Source organism: Carcharodon carcharias, chromosome 5 (genome assembly GCF_017639515.1).
Source record: "Carcharodon carcharias isolate sCarCar2 chromosome 5, sCarCar2.pri, whole genome shotgun sequence".
In the NCBI taxonomy this organism is placed as follows: Eukaryota; Metazoa; Chordata; class Chondrichthyes; order Lamniformes; family Lamnidae; genus Carcharodon; species Carcharodon carcharias.
Genome location: NC_054471.1, coordinates 191,808,566 through 191,829,050, shown reverse-complemented (window position 1 = coordinate 191,829,050; position 20,485 = coordinate 191,808,566). Strand labels below are relative to the sequence as shown.

General features: G+C 36.4%; 1 protein-coding gene across 2 annotated transcripts in view; it reads left to right on the top strand.

Annotated features, from left to right (window-relative positions):
- selenoi (selenoprotein I) overlaps positions 1 to 20,081 on the top strand; it is a 73,385-nt gene extending 53,304 nt beyond the window's left edge. For both annotated transcript variants that reach the window (XM_041188012.1, XM_041188013.1), the window contains exons 6-10: positions 2,280 to 2,388; positions 5,813 to 5,861; positions 6,493 to 6,673; positions 10,573 to 10,755; positions 13,048 to 20,081. In XM_041188012.1, the coding sequence (XP_041043946.1) occupies positions 2,280 to 2,388; positions 5,813 to 5,861; positions 6,493 to 6,673; positions 10,573 to 10,755; positions 13,048 to 13,113 (588 nt within the window). In that variant the 3' untranslated portion in view covers positions 13,114 to 20,081. The remainder of the gene's footprint in view (positions 1 to 2,279; positions 2,389 to 5,812; positions 5,862 to 6,492; positions 6,674 to 10,572; positions 10,756 to 13,047) is intronic.
- The last annotated feature ends 404 nt before the right edge of the window (positions 20,082 to 20,485 follow it).

The following is a 20,485-nucleotide window of genomic DNA, read 5'->3' as shown; positions in this document are numbered from 1 at the left end:
AAGTGTGTCCTTCTAATCCATTCTCTTCATGTATTTATCTGGCCAGCCTTTAAATGCATCTGTACTATTTGCCTCAACTACTCCTTGTAACACATTCTTGCCATACTTTGACTAGAGAGGTTTCTCCTGAGTTCACTATTGGATTTATTAGAGTACGTTATATTTTTATGACTTCTGGTTTTAAGACTCCCCTGCAAGTGGAAATTTTTTTTGTTTTAAAGATCTCCATCAGAACTGGTTCAGCTTTCCTGATAAGCATACACTCTTGGTTCTGGCATTATCCTTGTGATCATTTTTGCACCTTCTGCAATACTTGTGTATCCTTTTCATAATATGGAGGCCAGAACTGTGCACGGTACTCCCAAGTGTGGTCGAACCAAGGTTCTACACAAGTTTAAGTTATCTGCTTTTCAAGCCGATCCCTTTAGAAATGAACTCCAGTGCTTGACTTGCTTTTTGTTTATGGCATTATGAACCTGCATGGCTACTTTTAGTGATTTGTGTATCAGTACTTCTAAATTCTTTTGCTCTTCTAACCTATTCAGACACTTATTTTTCAAGAAGCACTTGGCCTCCTATTCTTTCTAACTAAATACATCACCTCACACTAGGCTATATTGAAATATATTTTCTAAATACTTTTCCATTCTGCAAGCTTTTTAATATCTTGTATTTTGTCACATTCTTTGTGTTAACTACATCTCCCAATTTGGTGTCTTCTGTAAATTTTGAAATTCTGCTTCTGATTTCGGAGTCCAAATCATTGATGTTAAATGTGAACAACTGTGGTTCCAGCACCGATCCCTGTGTAGCACCATTTGCTGATCTGACCAGCTTCCCTTAACCCCTACTCGCGGTTTAAACCGGCCCGGAATTTGGAAGGCTTTTGAGACAAACTCTCAGCATTTGCTGCCTTATCCCTCTGACTCTGACCACCACTTCAGGATTTATTGCAAGTTGACAGACTGAAGTTGCAGTCTGTCACTTACTGCTCTGCCACAGGCTACACTGTGGATCCCTCACCCCGACATCCCGACAATCAGTAAAATCAATTGATTTGGCTAGAATTTCCCCTTTTCTGCTCTCCTATTACTGTTGGAAACCCCATAAAAAATTAAACCCAGCTACACCACAAGGCTTATCACGGTGACCTGAGTAATGTACGACTAAAAAACTGATCTGGCCCTAAAAAGAAAATTTTATGTTTGTGGAATGTTAAATATCTTCATTATGATGAATTACTATTTTTTAAAGTTTGCTTATATTTTGGCTTCTGCTTATACCCCGTGTGTAAGTCCCAAACTTTAATTTGCTCCGGATAAAAAATATTTAGAAGTGACTTGATGATTCATGCTTTCCACTTCCTGGTTGACTGTCTGTTAATGACTCACTGACTGATTGTCAATGTGACTGGCTGCCTGGACAGCTTGATGACATCAATGCAGCTCAACCCTGGAATCCTCATTAAACTACGCTACAACCAATTGCACATTGAAAGGTGAAGTTCTTGCCATAGAAGTGGTTATATCTCTGAGCGAAAACTTTCTTGGAGGTCAGCAGTGAGTGCCCTCACTTCGATGTTGACTACAAAATCCAGGCCACAAGAACCATTTTGGGTTGATCCTTGTTTACCTCAACTTCTTTCCTTCAGTTCCAAAAAGAGTGATCTTTAGGCTTGATACTTTGCTCAAAATAGATGAATGCTCATAATGAGATGTTGACTTTGAAGGGCATTGTGTATGGATTCAACCATATTCTTCTGAAACAGTTCAGTAAATATTAGTCTGTTCTTTTAAAATTAAAATATTTTAATGCCGACCAAACTGCAGCATCTTACGGATATTAGTTTATTTTTATTCTATAAAATGACAATTTTAAAAAAGATGTACAAAGATCCACTTAAATCCTGTCTGCCGTAATCCTAATGATTGCAGTGTGGAAAGTGTAAGGATTTTATATACTCAAGATGCAACTTGAATATGTCAGTTAATGGTATTTATTGTTATGATTACCTTGTTAAATGGAAGATTCCATATGGTGAACATTTCTATACAATTAATCAATTGGCTTAGACTTGCCACCTTCTCACTGCAGTGTTTAAGATAATTATTTACAACATTTCTTCTTCATAGAGATGGTTAAGCATGTTAAACTAAATATGAAATAATTTAAATGTTGTAAATCTGTTGCAGATAGCCACTAACAAATGCAGAGCATTGCAGTAAGGCAGGCCTCAAAGAGAAGCCTCAAAAAGCTTAGACCTCTTAATTCTCTTCCAGACTATTTCAATTGTATACATCATAACTGCTATAGTTGGCGTTGAAGCTTGGTATGGACCCATCTTCCTTAATTTCCAGTACAGAGACCTCTTCAGTGTCATGATTTTGGGTATGTAGCTTTAGTTAAATATGGCAAGAGTTATCAGTGTGAAAACAGTATTAAAAATTCATAAAGCATGGTGAAAATATAGACTCCGAAGTTGTGCCTCTGTGCTTCACACAGGATGTAGGTTCCCATTTGTGCAGGGTGAGCTTTTGATCTCAGCCCCACTGTCAAAGGACAGTCATTTGTATCCCTTCAGTCTGATTGGGAGAATGTTACTATCTTGTCTTTCTGACTCGGGATGGTGCATAGATCTGTAAAAGGAGTGCATTTAAACAAAGTCATGAAATTAGATTCTGAATCAAAGATTATTTTTATGGTAAATAAAAACACAAAATGCTGAAAATGCTCAGGTCAGGCAGCATCTGTGGAGAGAGAAACAGTGTCACGACGGTGGATTACAGTCCCAAATTACTTAAGGGCATATTGCATTTTTTTTAAGGAAGACGTCTTTTTTTTTAAAAGACATGCAAGCAAAGACACTGATCAAAAGATGGCTGAGAATGTAAAGTAACCATTTTCTGGAAAATTCCTCTGTGCGTTATAATTGACCGACTGGTCCAGAGAGAACATGGGATGTTGCACCTAAAAAGTTTTCAAGGCCAACTTCAGGCAGAGACACTTGAAAGGAAGAGATAAAATGCAAAAGACTGAACTATAACCTCCTGTAGTTGCAGAGACGATGGAGACTGCCACATCTCAGTAGACATCCAAAACCCATCTCCTGTTGAGTTACATTTCAGAGTGTAGAAATGGCCTGAGTTGAAAGAAAACGGACAATGGGCGAAAGACGCGTTTGATTTTTTTCCCTTCCGGGAAATAGGTTAAAAAGCTAGCTGCAGAGCTGATCTGCATGTGCTAGTGTTCTAGTGTGCTGTGATAGTCACAGCAGAAGATCATCAGCTAGGTACCCCTGCAGCTTGCAGGCAAAAGTCAGTCTCTCTCTCTCTCTCTCTCTCTCTCTTTCTTTTCTCTCTCTCTCTCTTTCTTTTCTCTCTCTCACTCAAAAACGAAATAGGACAGTTTCTTTGGCCAACCTGCAGAACCAAGTGTCTCCAAACCAAATGCTAAACTGCCAAAGTCAGCTCCCCCGGAATCACCCAAATTAATGCAGCAATGTTCCGCCATCTATGCCTCATGGACAAGCTAAAGACTGATTTGTATATCTTTTAAAACTTTTATTTGGACTCGACTTCCCATTCCTGATCTGTGTACATGTGTGTTGCGTTTTTATTATTTTTTTTTTCTCAGGTTTTCAGTAACTAATAAACTTACTCTTTCTTTGACTCAACAAATCCTGGTTAAATTGTCTCCTTAAACATAACTACATTTGGACTGGGAAAAGGTATCCACGGGAGGAAGGGATCCCTTTTAAATTAATCTTGTGGTGACCATCCAAAGGGGTTGAATAACCAAGGGGAGCCAGCTCATCTCTTCCACCCCCCCCCAACCACCCGGGAGCATAACAGAACTGGAGGACCTCACCTGGGAGCTGGTTGTAACAACAGTTAAACAGGGAAAGAGATTTAACATTTCAGGTTGTTGACCTTTCATCAGAACTGAGTTCCTCATCCACCTGAAATGTTAAATCTCTTTCTCTCCTCAGATACTGCCTGATCTGAGTAATTTCCAGCATTTCCTGATTTACAGTATTTTGGATTTCCACAGCATTTTGGCTTTGTATCACTCATTTTGCCATATTGTCTTTTTTTTACTGGCAACTTATGCTTAAGAGAAGTTCTGAGCACAAGTGTGACATACAGTTAGGAGAAAAAGAATTGCATTTTTTGTGGGGCGCACTGGAAGGTTCCAAATTAATGTTTCCTTAAATCTCTACACAGATTTGAATATCCCATTTTTCTGTTTAGCTTGTAGGTCATGTGTGAGGTGGTGTTTTTAAAACTCACTTCAGACTGCTTTCACATTTCAAGTGTTAGCCCAAACATCTTGTCCAAGTTTGGCCTGGTTGTGTTGCTGAAGCAATCAGGTCAAGTTCTGCATTCTTATTTTTGGGACAAGTCTTCAGACAATCATAGACTGAATTTTGCTTAAACGGGTCCAGGTTGCACATTAACACCACGAAGAGTTTGGAACTCAAAAATAGAGTCGGTATTATTGGAATTTAAATATAAAACCAGTATAAAATACATGTTAAAAGATGCCATGTAGGTAAAATAAAAGTTGAGATGTAAATGTAGGTGATAGACAATGCCAAAAATATAAGCAGGCAGAAATAAAACTGTGGCTGGATTTTACCACCAATGGCGAAGCAACTGTGCTCCCTGCTGACTTTAAAGAATTCTGCCCACAAAGATCTAGCGATCTCCATGGCATGGTTTTTTGCTTTCTCAGTGGCAGTTTTTACCTGGCGCCAAGTTAAGTGGATTTCTTGACGTGTAACTGCAGTGTCATCAGCAAGCAAAGTAGGCAGTTAATCACATTGAAGTATTCTCACAGACAATAAACCGGAAAGTTTGTGCCCTCCACTTTTTAAAATTTAATTCCAGTTACAAGATGTAACTTTGGGAATTTACATTGAGACCAACAGCATAAGATTTCATTAATTCAGTAGATTTTCTGTTCGTTGTAGTCCGGGGTGCGTCAACAGGAACAGCGTAGAATTGCCTAAAGCAACTTTCGGATTTCCATGTTATTCCATGCATGTGTGGACTCCAGAGATTGCTGTCAGTTTCTGAAGAGTAAGGATAGTGAATGCTGACAATTTTGCTGTCATCACTACCACAAAGTCCAGACCTTTAAACTTTCTAAATTAGGATTGACCAAACTGTTTGACTCTGTGAGCCATGTAAATGCATGCCATGGAGCCTCATTGACCATTTGTGACATTTAAGACAATATTCTCATTAATTTTCCTATATGTAAAGCTAGTGATGCGAACCCATTTTGGTGTTCTGATTTAGGAATTATTACTAATGAGGCATAAGAAATTCAAACAGGATAAAGCTGATGTAAGACATCTAATATGAATAAGACTGTGACCTGAGCTTCCTGGGCTAGATTACCAGGACATGAATGTCAGAACTAGTCCATGGGCCGTAGTTTGGGTCCTATGGTCACTATGCTTCAATGATCTAACTGTTAAAGCACCGGAAATTTTTGACATCTCCTGACTGCAATAATTGGTTTTTCAACATCACATTAGTGAATTGAAATCTAACCAGGTGGGAAGACATTGGGCATTAATTAACTTTATTTGTCTTAAAACTTCTAAAATGTGGGGAAATGGCTGAGCACAAGAAATATTGAAGCATTGTTCCCATCTTGAACATACTATTTTCCTTAATTTGTTGATTTGGATGTGGAGATTTTCTCAGCCTGCCGTTGCAAATTTATTGAAAATGTTGGTCACCTAGTCTGATGGACATACACTGTTGCTTATGAATTGACAATTAATTCATCTGTTTTCTAGGATGTGCCTTTATCGTCACATTTCCTGTGAGTTTGTATAATGTTTTCAAGTAAGTACCTGCTTTAGATAAATTCAAATTGTTTCCATGTTTGTGAAGTTTTGTCAAGTGTTAATGTTATCATTTGAAAATTTTCTTTTAAAAATGTATTTCAAAAGCTAATGATTGCTATTTTGAATAACCTTATTGAATGCTTTGTGTTCTTAACCTCAATCACAAATTTAGTCTATAGCAGCCTCATTTACTCTTTATTCCAATATGCTTTGAAATTAATTTGGAGACATAATATCCTTCATGTTTACCTGTTCAATGGGCCTGGGATTCTAAATGCTTTTGAGATTAGCTATGAAGATATAATATATATTGTGCTTGGATGATGTATTGCATCTTTCATCTTTAGGCCAAATTATTAAGTACATACAAGGAAAGAAATGCCTTGGAAACTCAAGTTTTGCAAAGTAATGTACAATAGTATAGAGAGTAAAACTTTGCAGCAGTGGGTGGTATCATTTTGGGGGTCTATTTTAAGCTCAAAGTTTGAATTTTTGAGGAGTTATTTGCGTTGTACTGCATGGTAAAGCATTTTATTATAAACATAGCATTATAAATATTTTGGCCTAGAAAATTTGCATAACTGAGCTAGAGTTTGACTGTTTTGACTAACTGTGCTCTCAATTCCCAGAGCATATAGGTCTAACTCCCTGAAGCACCATTCCTTTTATGAAGCCATGCTGCCGTTCATCTCACCAGTGTTGCTTTTTGGTCTTTGCACATTCTGGGTCTGTACATCACCATACGATGTTATAGAGAAACATCCAAGAATAGTATACTTCTTGGTTGGCACAGCATTTTCTAATATCACGGTAAGATCCACTCGTACAAATTATTTGTAGGATTTCGCACGATTAAGAGGAAAATAGCCTGCTTAAGTTGGTTGCTAAGCGATGCATGAACTGTGGCACTGCTGGGTTAGCTGTTAATAGATGCAGACCATTCAGTGGCACTGTATATTTTACAACATCACTGGGTATTTTGAAGGGGAAATAAACCTTCTGAAACCCTGAATGTTTTGTTGTCGTGTATTTCCCTAATGGTACATCAAAGGAAACTGTAACATTTCTATTTCAGTATTACTTCTGATGATGTACTTACAGCATGTTTGTCTATGCAGCAGCCCATCTATCGATGCATCACTTACAGACCTATTCATATTTGGATCAGTGGTTGATTAGTTTTTTTTAAACGTTTCTCATCAATTAATCATATTTAGAGCCAAAGCAGGTTTGTGTTCTTAACTATCAATTGGATAGATCTTTGGGAATAGTCTCACAACCATGCTTATTAATTTTCTGCTTTAAGCTGTGTTATCTCTCTTTGAGATTGATAAATAACTCAAAAGCATTGTCTGAAAGTTGTGGGACTGATGGCAACCATCTTTTTGATGCCCATTGAAAATTTCTCTGAACTTCCTTGGTGCCTCAATCAGTTTCCAGTTGAGAATAATTTGAGTAGCCCATGCTAACATGGTGGACACCAGAACCTGGCAGTGAAGTATAATCTTGACGACTGATTTTTGCATTGGTTGACATTTTTTTGAGAGGCTGCGAACTCACTTGCATGATTTATTGAAATGTGGCATATTCATGCAGCGGTGTGCAACTTCGAGCAGTATATCTAACCTTAATGGACTTTCAGAATGCTGTTCCATAACCAATAGGGGTGGCTTTCTTTAGAATGCTTCCTTTGTGTTAACGGGGAGAGATTTGTTTACTATTATCTTACAATCTTTGCTGATTGACAGTTTGTTAAATATTGATTACTCGGTGCTTTTGGATACTTCATTCACTTGTTTTAGAACTGTTTGACAATAGGAAGAATTATCAACGCTCACGAAACATGTGTAGTCTTGAATGCTTGTACTACTTAATTGTCGGATGCTCTTTTAATGAACAACAAATTCACAAATGTTCTTAGTTTCTGTAGTAAAAATAGTGATAGTTTCAAGAAAACCTTCCACCAATAAGGTCCTTGATGGAAAAAGTCAAGATTTTCTCTCTCTATATTTTATTATATATATGTATATATATATATATATATATATATAGTACCGTGAAGGAAGGTTACATCTTGGCTTCACAAACTGGCCTAATTGAACAAGTTTGAATTTTATTAGCCTTTATGAACCTTCAGTTTGAAAACATGCAAGCTCCTGAGTGAGTAACCCTTTCTTGCCAAATCATGAAAGAAGTCAGGCAACAAATTATACATTGTCATCTATTGCTTACCCTCAAATGCAATTAGCAGTACTTAAATATCGAGGAAGGAAACAATTTGTAGATGAGAGTTTATTGGCACAATAAATGGTTATTGAGGTTATAAAGGCAGTTCACATATTTTACAATAATTCAATCATTACCATAAGACGTAGGAGCAGAAGTAGGCCATTTGGCCCATCGACTCTGCTCTGCCATTCAATGAAATCATGGCTGATCTGAATCCTCAATTCCACTTTCCTACCTTTTCCCAATTACCCTTGATTCCCTTACAGATTAAAAATCTGCTCTCCCCGCCTTGAATATACTTAACGACCCAGTTTCTAAAGCTCTCTGTGGTAAAGAATTCCACAGTTTAACTACCCCCTGAGAGAAGAAATTCCTTCTCATCTCTGTTTTAAATGGGTGACCCCTTACTCTGAGATTATGCCCTTTGGTCCTAGACTCTCCCACAAGGGGAAACAACCTCTCAGCATCTACCCTGTCAAGCTCCCTAAGAATCTTACATGTTTCAATAAGGTCGCCTCTCATTCTCCTAAACCTCAATGAGCACAGGCCCAACCTGTTCAAACTCTCCTCATAAGAAAATCCCTCCATACTGGGGATCAACCTAGTGAACCTTCTCTGGACTGCCTCTAATGCCAGTATTTCTTTCCTTAGATAATGGGACCAAAACTGTTCACAGTATTCTAGGTGTGGTCTAACTGGTCCCTTGTATAGCTTTAGCAAGACTTCCCTATTTTTATACTCCATTCCCTTTGAAATAAAGATCAACATTCCACTTGCCTTCCCTATTACCTATTAAACTTGTATGTTGACTTTTTGGGATTCATGCACAAAGACTCCCAAATCCCTCTGTGCTTCAGCTTTCTGCAGTCTTTCTCCATTTAAATAATATTCAGCTTCTCTATTCTTCCTGCCAAAGTGCATAACCTCACATTTTCCCAAATGATATTCCATTTGCCCCTTTTTAGCCCACTCATATCTATATCTATAGCTCTCTGTAGACTCCTTGTGTCATCCTCACCTTCCCACCTATTTTTGTGTCGTCGGCAAACTTGGCGATAGCACATTCATTTCTCTCATCCAAGTCATTAATATATATTGTAAATAATTGAGGCCTCAGCACTGATCCGTGTGGCACTCCAATAATTACAGGTTGCCATCCTGAAAATGCCCCCCTTATCCCAACTCTCTGTCTTCTATTAATTAGCCAATCCTCTATTCATGCTAATATACTACCCCTAACACTATGGGCTCTTATCTTATTAAGCAGCCATACGTGCAGTACCTTATTGAACGCCTTTTGGAAATCCAAGTGTATTGCATCTACTGGTTCCCCTTTCTCTATTCTGCTTGTTACCTCCTCAAAGAATTCTAATAAATTTGTCAGGCATGATTTCCCCTTCATGATGCCATGCTGACCTAACTATTAAGATCAGTGTTTGAGATTGATATATTTGATGTCATTAGAACAATAATAATCTTTCCCAATCATTTTCAACTTGAACTGATTCATGTGACCCTTTGCTGCTGCTGTCACTCAACATGACATTTGAAACAAACCATGAACCTATATCTAATATACTTGGGGCTTCTTGTTTAAGCATGGCAGCGCAAAGGGATTCACGTGCTATCTTTTATTGAAGTTACTGCACTTTTCAAAATTTGTAATGTTTTACTTAAATGTTGTAGAAATTATAATCTTAGTATATAACTATAGCAGGAAATTACTTCGAGTGGTCGGGTTGCCAACTGTGATTAAATATATTTCTGGAGGTTTCATCACATGACTTGCCCCTATGCTCCAGCCATTAGTCAGCCAACATGTGCATCCTTGTGACGTACTGCCTTCCTATGCTAATTGGAAAGCAAAAAGAATCATTACTCAATTGGATGATGCTTGGCTGTGAGCCAACCAGGCATTTTTCACCATTTTCAATATTTTTATATCTGGTAAAGAGAGATGTTCAAAGAAAATCACAAAAAAACCCCAATCTTTTTTCATGTTCCAGTGATTTTTCTCCAGGATTTGACACAGCAATGTCCTGGAGATTGATCTTCAATTCCTGGAGACTCCAAGAGTAGCCTAATCATCACACAACAGAGATTGCATACATTTCAGTTATTGTCTTTACTATATGTCCAAGAAGTAAACACAATATTCAACTACACTTCTTGTTTCTAAAAACTATAAGAAAATTGCATTTATACAGTGCCTTAATATGTCATAACATTTTTGAAGCGCAATCATGACTGTGGGAATTTGTGCCAAATTGTCTGCTGGATTTGCATACACAAAGTGCAAAGCCCCAAAACAGTAACTGAAATGAACTTCTTATTGGATAAACTTAGAACTTGGCTAGTTCTTCATGAGCATTCCCTGTCCACTTCTTGGAAATGTTAATTTTTTTTGGATTATCAAGAAACACGCTTGTCCTTTTATTTGTATAACTGTGAGTAACTGCTTGTTTTCTTCTACTCTGCAGTGTAAACTCATAGTTTGCCAGATGAGTAACACTCGCTGTCAACCTCTCAGTTGGCTTCTCCTGCCGTTAGCTACAGGTGTGATCTTTGTGATCTCTGGTATCCTACAAGACAAAGAATATCATCTTCTTATTGTTCTGACAACAGTAATAACCCTCGCACATATTCACTATGGAGTGTGTGTGGTGAGTAGATTGCCTATTTTGCCACTTTTTGTATTTCTAGTTATGTGGTAGCTAAATAATCGCTGTTAATTGCATTACATAGGACACAATAGCTTTAAAAGACAATACCATTGAAGGGTAAAGACAAAAACCTCTTTACCAATAATGATTGTATGCTGTGTTTTCAGCATTTCCCATTTTAATTTTAGAATAGATGCTGGATGGCTCGGTGAATTAGTATACACTTCTGGAGCTTAGAAAGTGGTCCAGACTGATGAGATAAAAACGTTCTGTTTGCTGCTGTTTGGTGTTGTTTCTGACTAACATCTCCATTATTGAGAAGGTGTTACAATTTTTATTTTGATTTATGTCAAGTTTTATCAGATGTTTTCATTGCATTGCGTTGCATCAAGTATTTGGAGCTGCTTTGTCTTTGAGTTAGGCAAAATTTTAAAGAAAATGATTTCAGAGTATTGAAGTGATTTTCATAGCTGAGCTTTCGTTCTTGTAACTGTCTGAGTTTTGTCTCTATATCATTGGTTCTGGTGATGGCTGCGGCCATGTACATAGTGAACTAGAAAAAAACATGTACTTATCCCTGGGATAAAATACTTTTCAAACGGGTGAACTGACAAAGAGGTGCAACAGGATTGCGATGAAGGGACACTGATAAGGGAAACATTCCAGGCATGAGTGACCAAGAATTGAATGAATATAAAATGCATAATAAGGGTGAATGTGTAAAGAGCTCCAGGAAGTTTCAGAACAGTTCATGAGGAAAGAAAAATACCATAAATAACCTGATCCCCCTTTCAATTGAAAATGGATGCAGGAACTAGGCAAGTGTCATTTTCTAGGAACTAAAAATAACCTTTTTTTAAAGCACAGTTAACGTTTCGAGTCCGAATGACCCTTCAACAGAACTAAGTAAAAATAGAAAAGAGGTGAAATATAGGTAGTTTAAGGGGGTGCGGGACAAGTAGAGCTGGATAGAGGGCAGTGATAGGTGGAGATAACCAAAAGATGTCACAGGCAAAAGGACAAAGAGGTGTTGAAGATGGTGATATTATCTTAGGAATGTGCTAATTAAGGGTAGAAAGCAGGACAAGCAAGGTACAGATAGCCGGGTGGGGTGGGGTAAAGGAATAAAAAAAAAGCTAAAAGGTAGAGATAAAACAATGGACGGAAATACATTTAAAAATGATGGAAGTAGGTGGGAAAAGAAAAATCTATATAAATTATTGGGAAAAAAAGGGGGGGAATCGGAAAGGGGGTGGGGATGGAGGAGAGAGTTCATGATCTAAAATTGTTGAACTCAATATTCAGTCCAGAAGGCTAGTTGGAAGATGAGGTGCTGCTCCTCCAGTTTGCGTTGAGCTTCACTGGAACAATGCAGCAGGCCAAGGACAGACATGTGGGCATGAGAGCAGGGTGGAGTGTTGAAATGGCAAGCAACAGAGAGGTCTGGGTAATGCTTGTGGACAGACCGAAGGTGTCCTGCAAAACAGTCACCCAGTCTGTGTTTGGTCTCTCCAGTGTAGTGGAAACCGCATTGGGAGCAATGAATGCAGTAGACTAAATTGAGGGAAGTTCAAGTGAAATTTTGCTTCACTTGAAAGGAGTGTTTGGGCCCTTGGACGATGAGGAGAGGGGAAGTAAAGGGGCAGGTGTTGCACCTTTTGCGGTTGCATGGGAAGGTGCCGTGGGAGGGGATTGAGGTGTAGGGGGTGATCCATCTCCATCCCCTTTCCGATTCTCCCCCCCCCTCCCTTTTTTCTCCAATAATTTATATAGATTTTTCTTTTCCCACCTACTTCCATCATTTTTAAATGTATTTCCATCCATTGTTTTATCTCAACTTTTAGCCTTTTTTTGATTCCTTCACCCCACCCCACCCCCACAAGGGCTATCTGTACCTTGCTTGTCCTGCTTTCTACCCTTAATTAGCACATTCCTCAGATAATATCAACACCTTCAACACCTCTTTGTCCTTTTGTCTGTGACATCTTTTGGTTATCTCCACCTATCACTGGCCATCTATCCAGCTCTACTTGTCGCCGCCCCCCCCCCCCCCCCCCCCCTCCCAGCTGAAACTAGCTTATATTTCACCTCTCCTATTTTAACTTAGTTCTGTTGAAGGGTCATTCGGACTCGAAACGTTAACTGTGCTCCTCTCCGCAGATGCTGCCAGACCTGCTGAGTTTTTCCAGGTATTTTTGTTTTTGTTTTGGATTTCCAGCATCCACAGTTTTTTTGTTTTTAACCTTTCTTTTTAAACTTTGGGGTATAGTATTTTTATTTTATCTTACGCAGGTGAATCAGCTGAGCAAACATTTTAACATTTACGTCTTCTCACTGAAGAAACCGAATACAGAATGACTAGAGGAGGAACAGAAAATTGGCTTGCAGGCTCCTGAAGTATTGTAAAGAATGACTGACCCAGCAGCCTGTGAATGCTTCAACCATCACTGCAAACTGTGCCCACCACCACCATCACCAACAGTAGAAAACAGAAGGTTCATTCAGATAGTACTCTATAAGTATTAAAATATTGTTTTGTAAGAAATTGACTGATAATAAGGGTTTAATAACTTAATTAAGTATGTAAATATACATTAACTGTGCACAAGCAAAGTTTGTGTGCAATTAGTTGGCACTGGATTTTTTTTTTTTGATGTGATGCTCCTTTCAGTAAAGTTCTATTATACCATTGGCGTCTTCAGTAAAGTAGATGGTAACTTGTATCCAAGAAAACAGGCAAGAAATATTTCAGCAGTCTTTCATTTTACAGATTCATAACCTAGTCATGGGCAATGTGATTATGCTTTTGTAAGTTGCTCATTGGGAGCCCTGTCCACATCTTTATTTCAACATGTGTTCTAAAGGACAATTCCACCAAACTTATAATACTGGAAACTGAATGTTCTCTTGTCTTTATAGCCCAATTGAGCAATACTGCTGATTTTGAAAATTGCAGGTTTTTAAAAAAACTGGAATAGTAATAGAGCTTAGTATTGTAGGAGTTTGCCACAATCCTTATTAAAAGCATGTATTTAAAAGCTTTTTTGAATGAGTAAGTTATAACGTTTATGAAGAGAATTGAATGAAAATGTAAAGTAATTTTGAAACTGTTGATTATCAGAAACAAATCAAAACCTCAAATTGCTGTTTTCACTTTTATTTCAAGTATTCAGTTTTGTGGTGGTGATTGCATGCCGATTTTCTACTATAAATGATAGTTTTCTTCAATGGAGAGAATTGTGCTTGAATGAAGAGTATACTAAAAGTCTCAGAGCAAGGTATACTTGGAAGGAACAAGCATGACTAGCAGTAACTGTGTTTAGTTTACAAAACACAATTTACAAAACCAGAGGTTTTGTACCTAAACTCTGTTTAGGAAAGGCAGTGAATATATTGTGTGTATTTTTCATATTTTGTCAATTACTGTCAGTTGGGGAGGTGGGTGGGGGAAGGGTGGGGAAATGTTCAGACAGTCATGCTTCATGGTGTAAGAATTCATACTTTTGTCAATCCAGTTTGATGGATCCTTGTGTTGAGTACAATTTCATCAATGGTCTCTTTTCCATAGAGGTACTGTATATCTTACTGGTGAAGCTTGTCATAATAAAACATTGCAATATTCATTTTCATATTACATCAGTGTAATTTCTGTTCAAAATATAGTTTGGACCAGTAGAATAATATCAGTTCTAATATTTTATTTACTATTTCATACTATTTTGAACTGGCTTCATTTTGTTTAAAGCAATTCAACTGGCCCAAATTAATTTGTTGTAAAGATAAATTTTAATTTAGTCATATTACACCTTCCATGCAATGCTTAGAAAACTAAATAGTGCATCAATTTCATTTACAATTCAAAGCTGTATTATAGCTGTACACCACAATTGTATCAATAGTTTGTCTCCGAACATGAAATGACTGATTAAACTCTTGTACTAACATTATGACAAAACATCAAATCCTTTCGTTTAATATTTCACCTGTGGTTTGCATATGTTTATTTCTGATATTTTATATATATGTCAGTATTCTTAGGGGTGAATACTTAAGTTTCAGCTTTGATGTAATTCAGTCAATTTGAAGCTGAAGTTCAGATTATAAGAAAATAAAAGTGCTTAATTTGACTATCCAATTTTCAATCAAAACACATATTTCAAAGCCCACTTATGGTTTGTATTCAGTGTTCGAAGGAGACCGCGACAAATGGTTTGAAAATAGACTAGGCTATTTTATATCTCTGAAGGGTATTTTTCTTAATCTTCAGCTTTGGTTTTCTGTGCACTTAACTTATCCCTTTTTGAACTTGTAGAAGAGATTATTAGACCCTGAGTGCATTAATTCAAAACAGATTGGAGACATTGATCTGGCTGATCTAGCAATAGTTTGGAAGCCATCTCTTGCCTGTATATTGTAGATGTAGGATAACTGGGCTGCGAGACCTTTGTAAGAAGCTTTCAGTATCTAATTTGAAAAGGAACTATTAGAAATGCAAGCAGTTGTATAAGCATATTCTATGCCATTTCCAGTAAGGTTTCAAGCATCAACTGAGTAATTCATTCAGAAAGTAGCTATTATAAATTGCTGCTTACATAATTACTGCATAATTACATAATTAGAGACATCACTATCTGTTTGCTACGGTAAGGTTGCTTGTCATATAGCTGTTTACAATTCGTTTTACTTTCCTCTCCATCTTCCACCTTCATTGCAGTAGTGCGATTGTGTCCAGTGGAACATTGGTTGATAATTGATTGGTGTGCAACATTGATGTGTGAACCATCTCACTATGGCTTTCGGTCATTATGGGTGCATGTTCTATGAATCATTCTCTACCAGCCATCATTTCATACAAAAATATGCAGGATACAGTTTCCATTCTTGCTGTTAACTAAAAATGGAGCTGTTCTCCTATTGATATGAATGAATCTGTGGTTAAGGAGGCTATTTTAAATTACGCCGAGTCCGTGATATTAGAAGTACAATTACAAATTCTGACTTGCAAAATACAAAATTACTGGAGAATGTGCATATTCTGGTGGTGTAAATGGTTTTTTTTGTTGCACACTGTACTCAAATTTTCAGGCATTGGGTAAGGGGGTGAGGTGTCCGCATAACTTGTGTGCCTCTAGGTATCACAGGATTTTGCTATATTTTTATATTAAAGTCACAGTAGTAACCTGCTAAAAGTACAATGTTCCCCTAAATTATAAGCTTGAAATATAAGTTTGATTAACCAGATGCCGTCTGGATAAAATGGTGAATGTTTTTGCATTCTCACGAGTAACTTGTGGAACTGACTTCTGTTGATTTATGAAAGAAAAATTTAATATTGGACATTTCCCCATGCACAAAAGTCTTTTTCTAGAATAGATAATTTAGTGGGTGCAGTTTTTATCTTGGTCTTTGATATTTCTTGCAGGACTGTAGTATTCTTCTAAGCCTTTTTGTTTTGTTTTAAACTATGAAATACATAGCAGAAAAAAACAAAAGCTTATCAACCTTGCCTCCATATTTTTTTACAGTGACAGTCTAAATTTTCTAGAAAACTTCAAATGTTGGATATGAAGGGCTGATAGTCAATTTTTGACTTTGTTTACATCCCTATTTATTAGCACAATTAGCTCAACTGTTATTTAGCTCTGAGGTCTACAAACATTTTTTATATGTAATTATGAAATGGATGCAGTAACTTTTGCCTTTGGTGGTTTTGGATGCAAAGGTGCATGGTTGCTTCCATGTATCCTAAGTACCAGAGGTCCTGTACAGTCAGAATATTTAATTATTTCCACATGCTACGCTTTAGCCTTTCTATAATATTGACCCTTGACAGATGTATACTGGATTCTGATGTGCTTTTCAAGCATGACGTTCCAGTACAAAGTGGAACGTTTCAATTTGCACAATGATTTTGAAATGTTTGCAAGCTAGTGAATTAGGATTCAACTATATTGAGATCTGTCTTCTATCTTTTGAAAGCAGATTTTATTCATATAGCTGATAAAACATTTTGCTGCTCACTTAAAATACTGACGTTTTAAATCTATGGATAATTGTTTAACTGGTTTTATACTTTATGTGCATGCTCTATAATTTAAGAAGCCCGATTACAGTTGAACATTCAGTGAAGGTATTCAATTATTGTTGATACTTAACCTTTTATCGATATAATTAACTTAAAACTGTACATTGATATTCAGATTATCTTGTTTAGATGTGTTCAGCAGTAATATTTTACTGCCCTGATCTTTTGCTGAGATTATGAATGTTTGGGACTGCTCATTTTCTATGTCTTCTCACTCCCACGTTTTCATATGTTCCTAATGGTTTACTCTGGAACAAGGGAGTATGAAAAGTCAAGATGCACATGCTCAAATATAAAACTTTAAAAAACTTATAAAACTTTAACTTATAAAAAATTATAAAAACACATTAAGAAGTTCAGGATCTGTGTGGATTTATAAAATCAATTATCTGATGAATTTTTCCCATTGTATCACTAACATGTATGATTAATGTGGATAAGATTTAATATTTTTTCACCTTGAGAAAGGAGTAATATTTAAAAAAAATATCCAGGCACTCAATAAAGTTATGAACTTTCTTTCCTGAAAATCTAAAATGCTACAATATTAAGGTCTGCAGTCGCTATTTTTTCTTGGACAGAAATAGTTTTATGAGGGGGCTTCACAAAATGGCGCATAATTTAAACACTTGTGAACATCTTACATTTTGACAACCCCTTCTGTTAAATGGAAAGATTAAACAACAAAGGTGAAATAAATTTGTTAACTGGTTGCAAATTAATTTTAATGCAGCTTTCCAGTCACCTTGTAAACAATGTTGAATATACGTTTTGTCAGAATTAATTCAAATTCTTTCTAAAGCCCTTTATGACTTTTGTACTCTTTTAACTCAAAGGCTTTCAATTAGGTGACAGTTTAAAAGTCGCAAAGCAATGTTTTGCAAACCTTTTGTGTTTCAAGTTTCAAGTGTTTTAATTAATTCTTGAACATTTATTTTGATAAATTTGCGAATCCTTGGAAGGAATTTCATTTAAAGTTTCTTGTCGTGCTTGGCTTTAGCATTCCTAATTGGCATACACACGCTCTGCATTGTCACAAAGTTATTTTGTATTTTCTTTGGTACTTTGATTCTTAATCTCTGATTATTAACTGATTTAATTATTTGCATACATATCAGAGATTTCAGAGAAACCTGATTATTGCAGGTAGCCTTCTTGATTAAAGATTGTTTAAAAATACTTAATTAGCATGGCATTTTCCCTGATATTGAATGCTAACTCTAAAGAAAGAACATGCTTAGACTTTGAGAAGAATGGGATGCGTACAGAAAAAATTGCCAGAAAAGTCTTAGTTATGGAACATCAGTAAAACAAACTGTCTTAATGTTTTTTAAGATTGAGAAATATTTTCCCCCATACAATGGCAGTTGTCCTAACTCGGTCCATGTTTTACCCAAGTGCAGAGGTTTCATTGATTAGGTAACTATGATAAGAGGAAAAGCACTATTTGCAAATAGGATAGAGCAAGCATCATTTTACTGAATGAGACAAAAGGCACAAGAAGAAAAGGTAGATAACTGCTGCACCTGCTAATTAGGGGCTCCTGAAGGAAGATCTGCCTTTATTATGATGGATGTCTGATTTTTTAAAACCAGTAACAGTTTATTCTTGAGAGCAAGAAGCTTTTTGACAATGCAAAATTTGCTCTTATAGCCTTAAATCATATTTTCAATGAGTTCAATTCATTATCTTGCAATATGTAATCTTAACTGATTTTTTAAATTGACTTGTCATAACTTTTACAAATGTATGCACTATCTGTCAGCCTTGGGAGAGAATTTTGAAAGAACCAAGATTGCACTTCAAAATGATGTGGTCATGTTCTTGGTGGTAAATTTGCAGTGGATTACCTTGAGTGACTGGTGTTAATTATCTTATTGTAATGGGGCCATGTCAAATTGAGATGCAGCTGAAGAATTAAATAATCATTCTGTTCAATTAAGATTGTCTGTTATGAATGTGTGCTATTCATTTGATTACACTATCAATTGCCAACTTGAGATTATTCTTATGTATAAAATATATCACACTAAAACCGACTACTTAATTTATTATTATTTCACGAGGATTGAATGTCTGACCTGCCTTTGTTTCTGACTCCATCTTAATGTTATGAACAGTTATTTTGAAGAGCAAGTTATTAAGGAAACCCTTGCTGCCTTTGCTTGAAATACCCATTCTACCTCGTTAGCATTTATTAGCAATAGAATAACTGACTGATATCAGTCTAACTGGTATTGCTACCCTAACTGGTACTAATATCTTCTTTAGAGATCATTACTATTACAATGCTCTCTCCTGCAATCATTACTTTATTTCTATACAAAAATAACATCTAAACCAGAAAGCATACAGTATAAGCTGCATGCACTTATTTATAAACTCTATGTATGCAGATGCTGAGGAACCTGTACAAATTTGAAACTGTAAACTAAGTATATGCTGATTCAGACTTGCATTGCATAAAGCGACACCTTGGTGGTACACATTCTATTGTTCATTGAATTTGCTGTCAAGCAGTGTCAAAAAATATAAGGCAGTATCCTGTCACATTGTCAGGGTTTTGTATTCCACAATTAGTGCATTCATGATCAAATTCTGATGTACTTATAGTTCAAAAGCAAAATATGATACAAAGTCCATTGTCTTTGTATGGTACAGCAATTCCTTGATAATTGTTCTTTTGGTCTATGTTTCCAAGTCATTAAAAGAAACACATTTTAGGTGATTGCTTTCTCCACTTGAAGTAATGATCTACATTGTAATAAATAAGGAATTCACAGTAATGTTGCATACGGCCAAACTTATCGTGTTCTCAAAGTACATAGTGCACAGTATGGCTTGTTGGAAAATGTATCTGAGGTCATTCAACTTTTATGTCATATAGATAGATATATTACAACTTCCTGAATATTTTCCATATGCCACCTCTTCAAAATTCATGTGTTCAGTTAGTTGCATTACTTCCACACTGCTAACCTGCCTTTCATTTTTAACTAAACTTGGCTGGGAACTTCACATTGCACACAGAATGTGTCACATCCAGTGGTCATTGTGCACTGCTTCAGCAGAAGTACATCACTGTAGTGGAACCCCACTCCCCTGTGACCATCAGAAAAAAATGTATGTCTGCTGTTGAATAAGGTCTTTGGTAGCTTTCTTTTAGTTTGTAAAATGCTACTATGTTATTTATTTATTGTAAAGACTAACATTGTGAAAGTTTAATAAAGCTGGAAAACAATAGCAGTTTGATTTGTCTTCTCTCATAGGATACTTTAATGTGATAATTACCTGAATATCGCTAAGTAATGCCAATTATATATCACACTTTACTAAAAATGCCCTTCATACAAATCTTGTGTCCATATTCCTTAACCGCAAAGTATGTTAAAGGGATATTAACTTCATAGAAAAACATCCTGAAAGCTTATGATTAAATTCTGACAGAATGATGCACAACTTACGCACTCCAAAACAATAGCAAAATTTGCCAGCACATTTTCATCAATTGTAATTGTTTCTATAATTTGAGCTTGGATTTTTTGATGTACCAGATCATAGCCGAACTTTCCTTTTCCTATTCGTGCAACTGGCCGTGCTGATTAAATGCAAAGGTTTTTGGGCTTTAAAATTGTTCTACTTTCT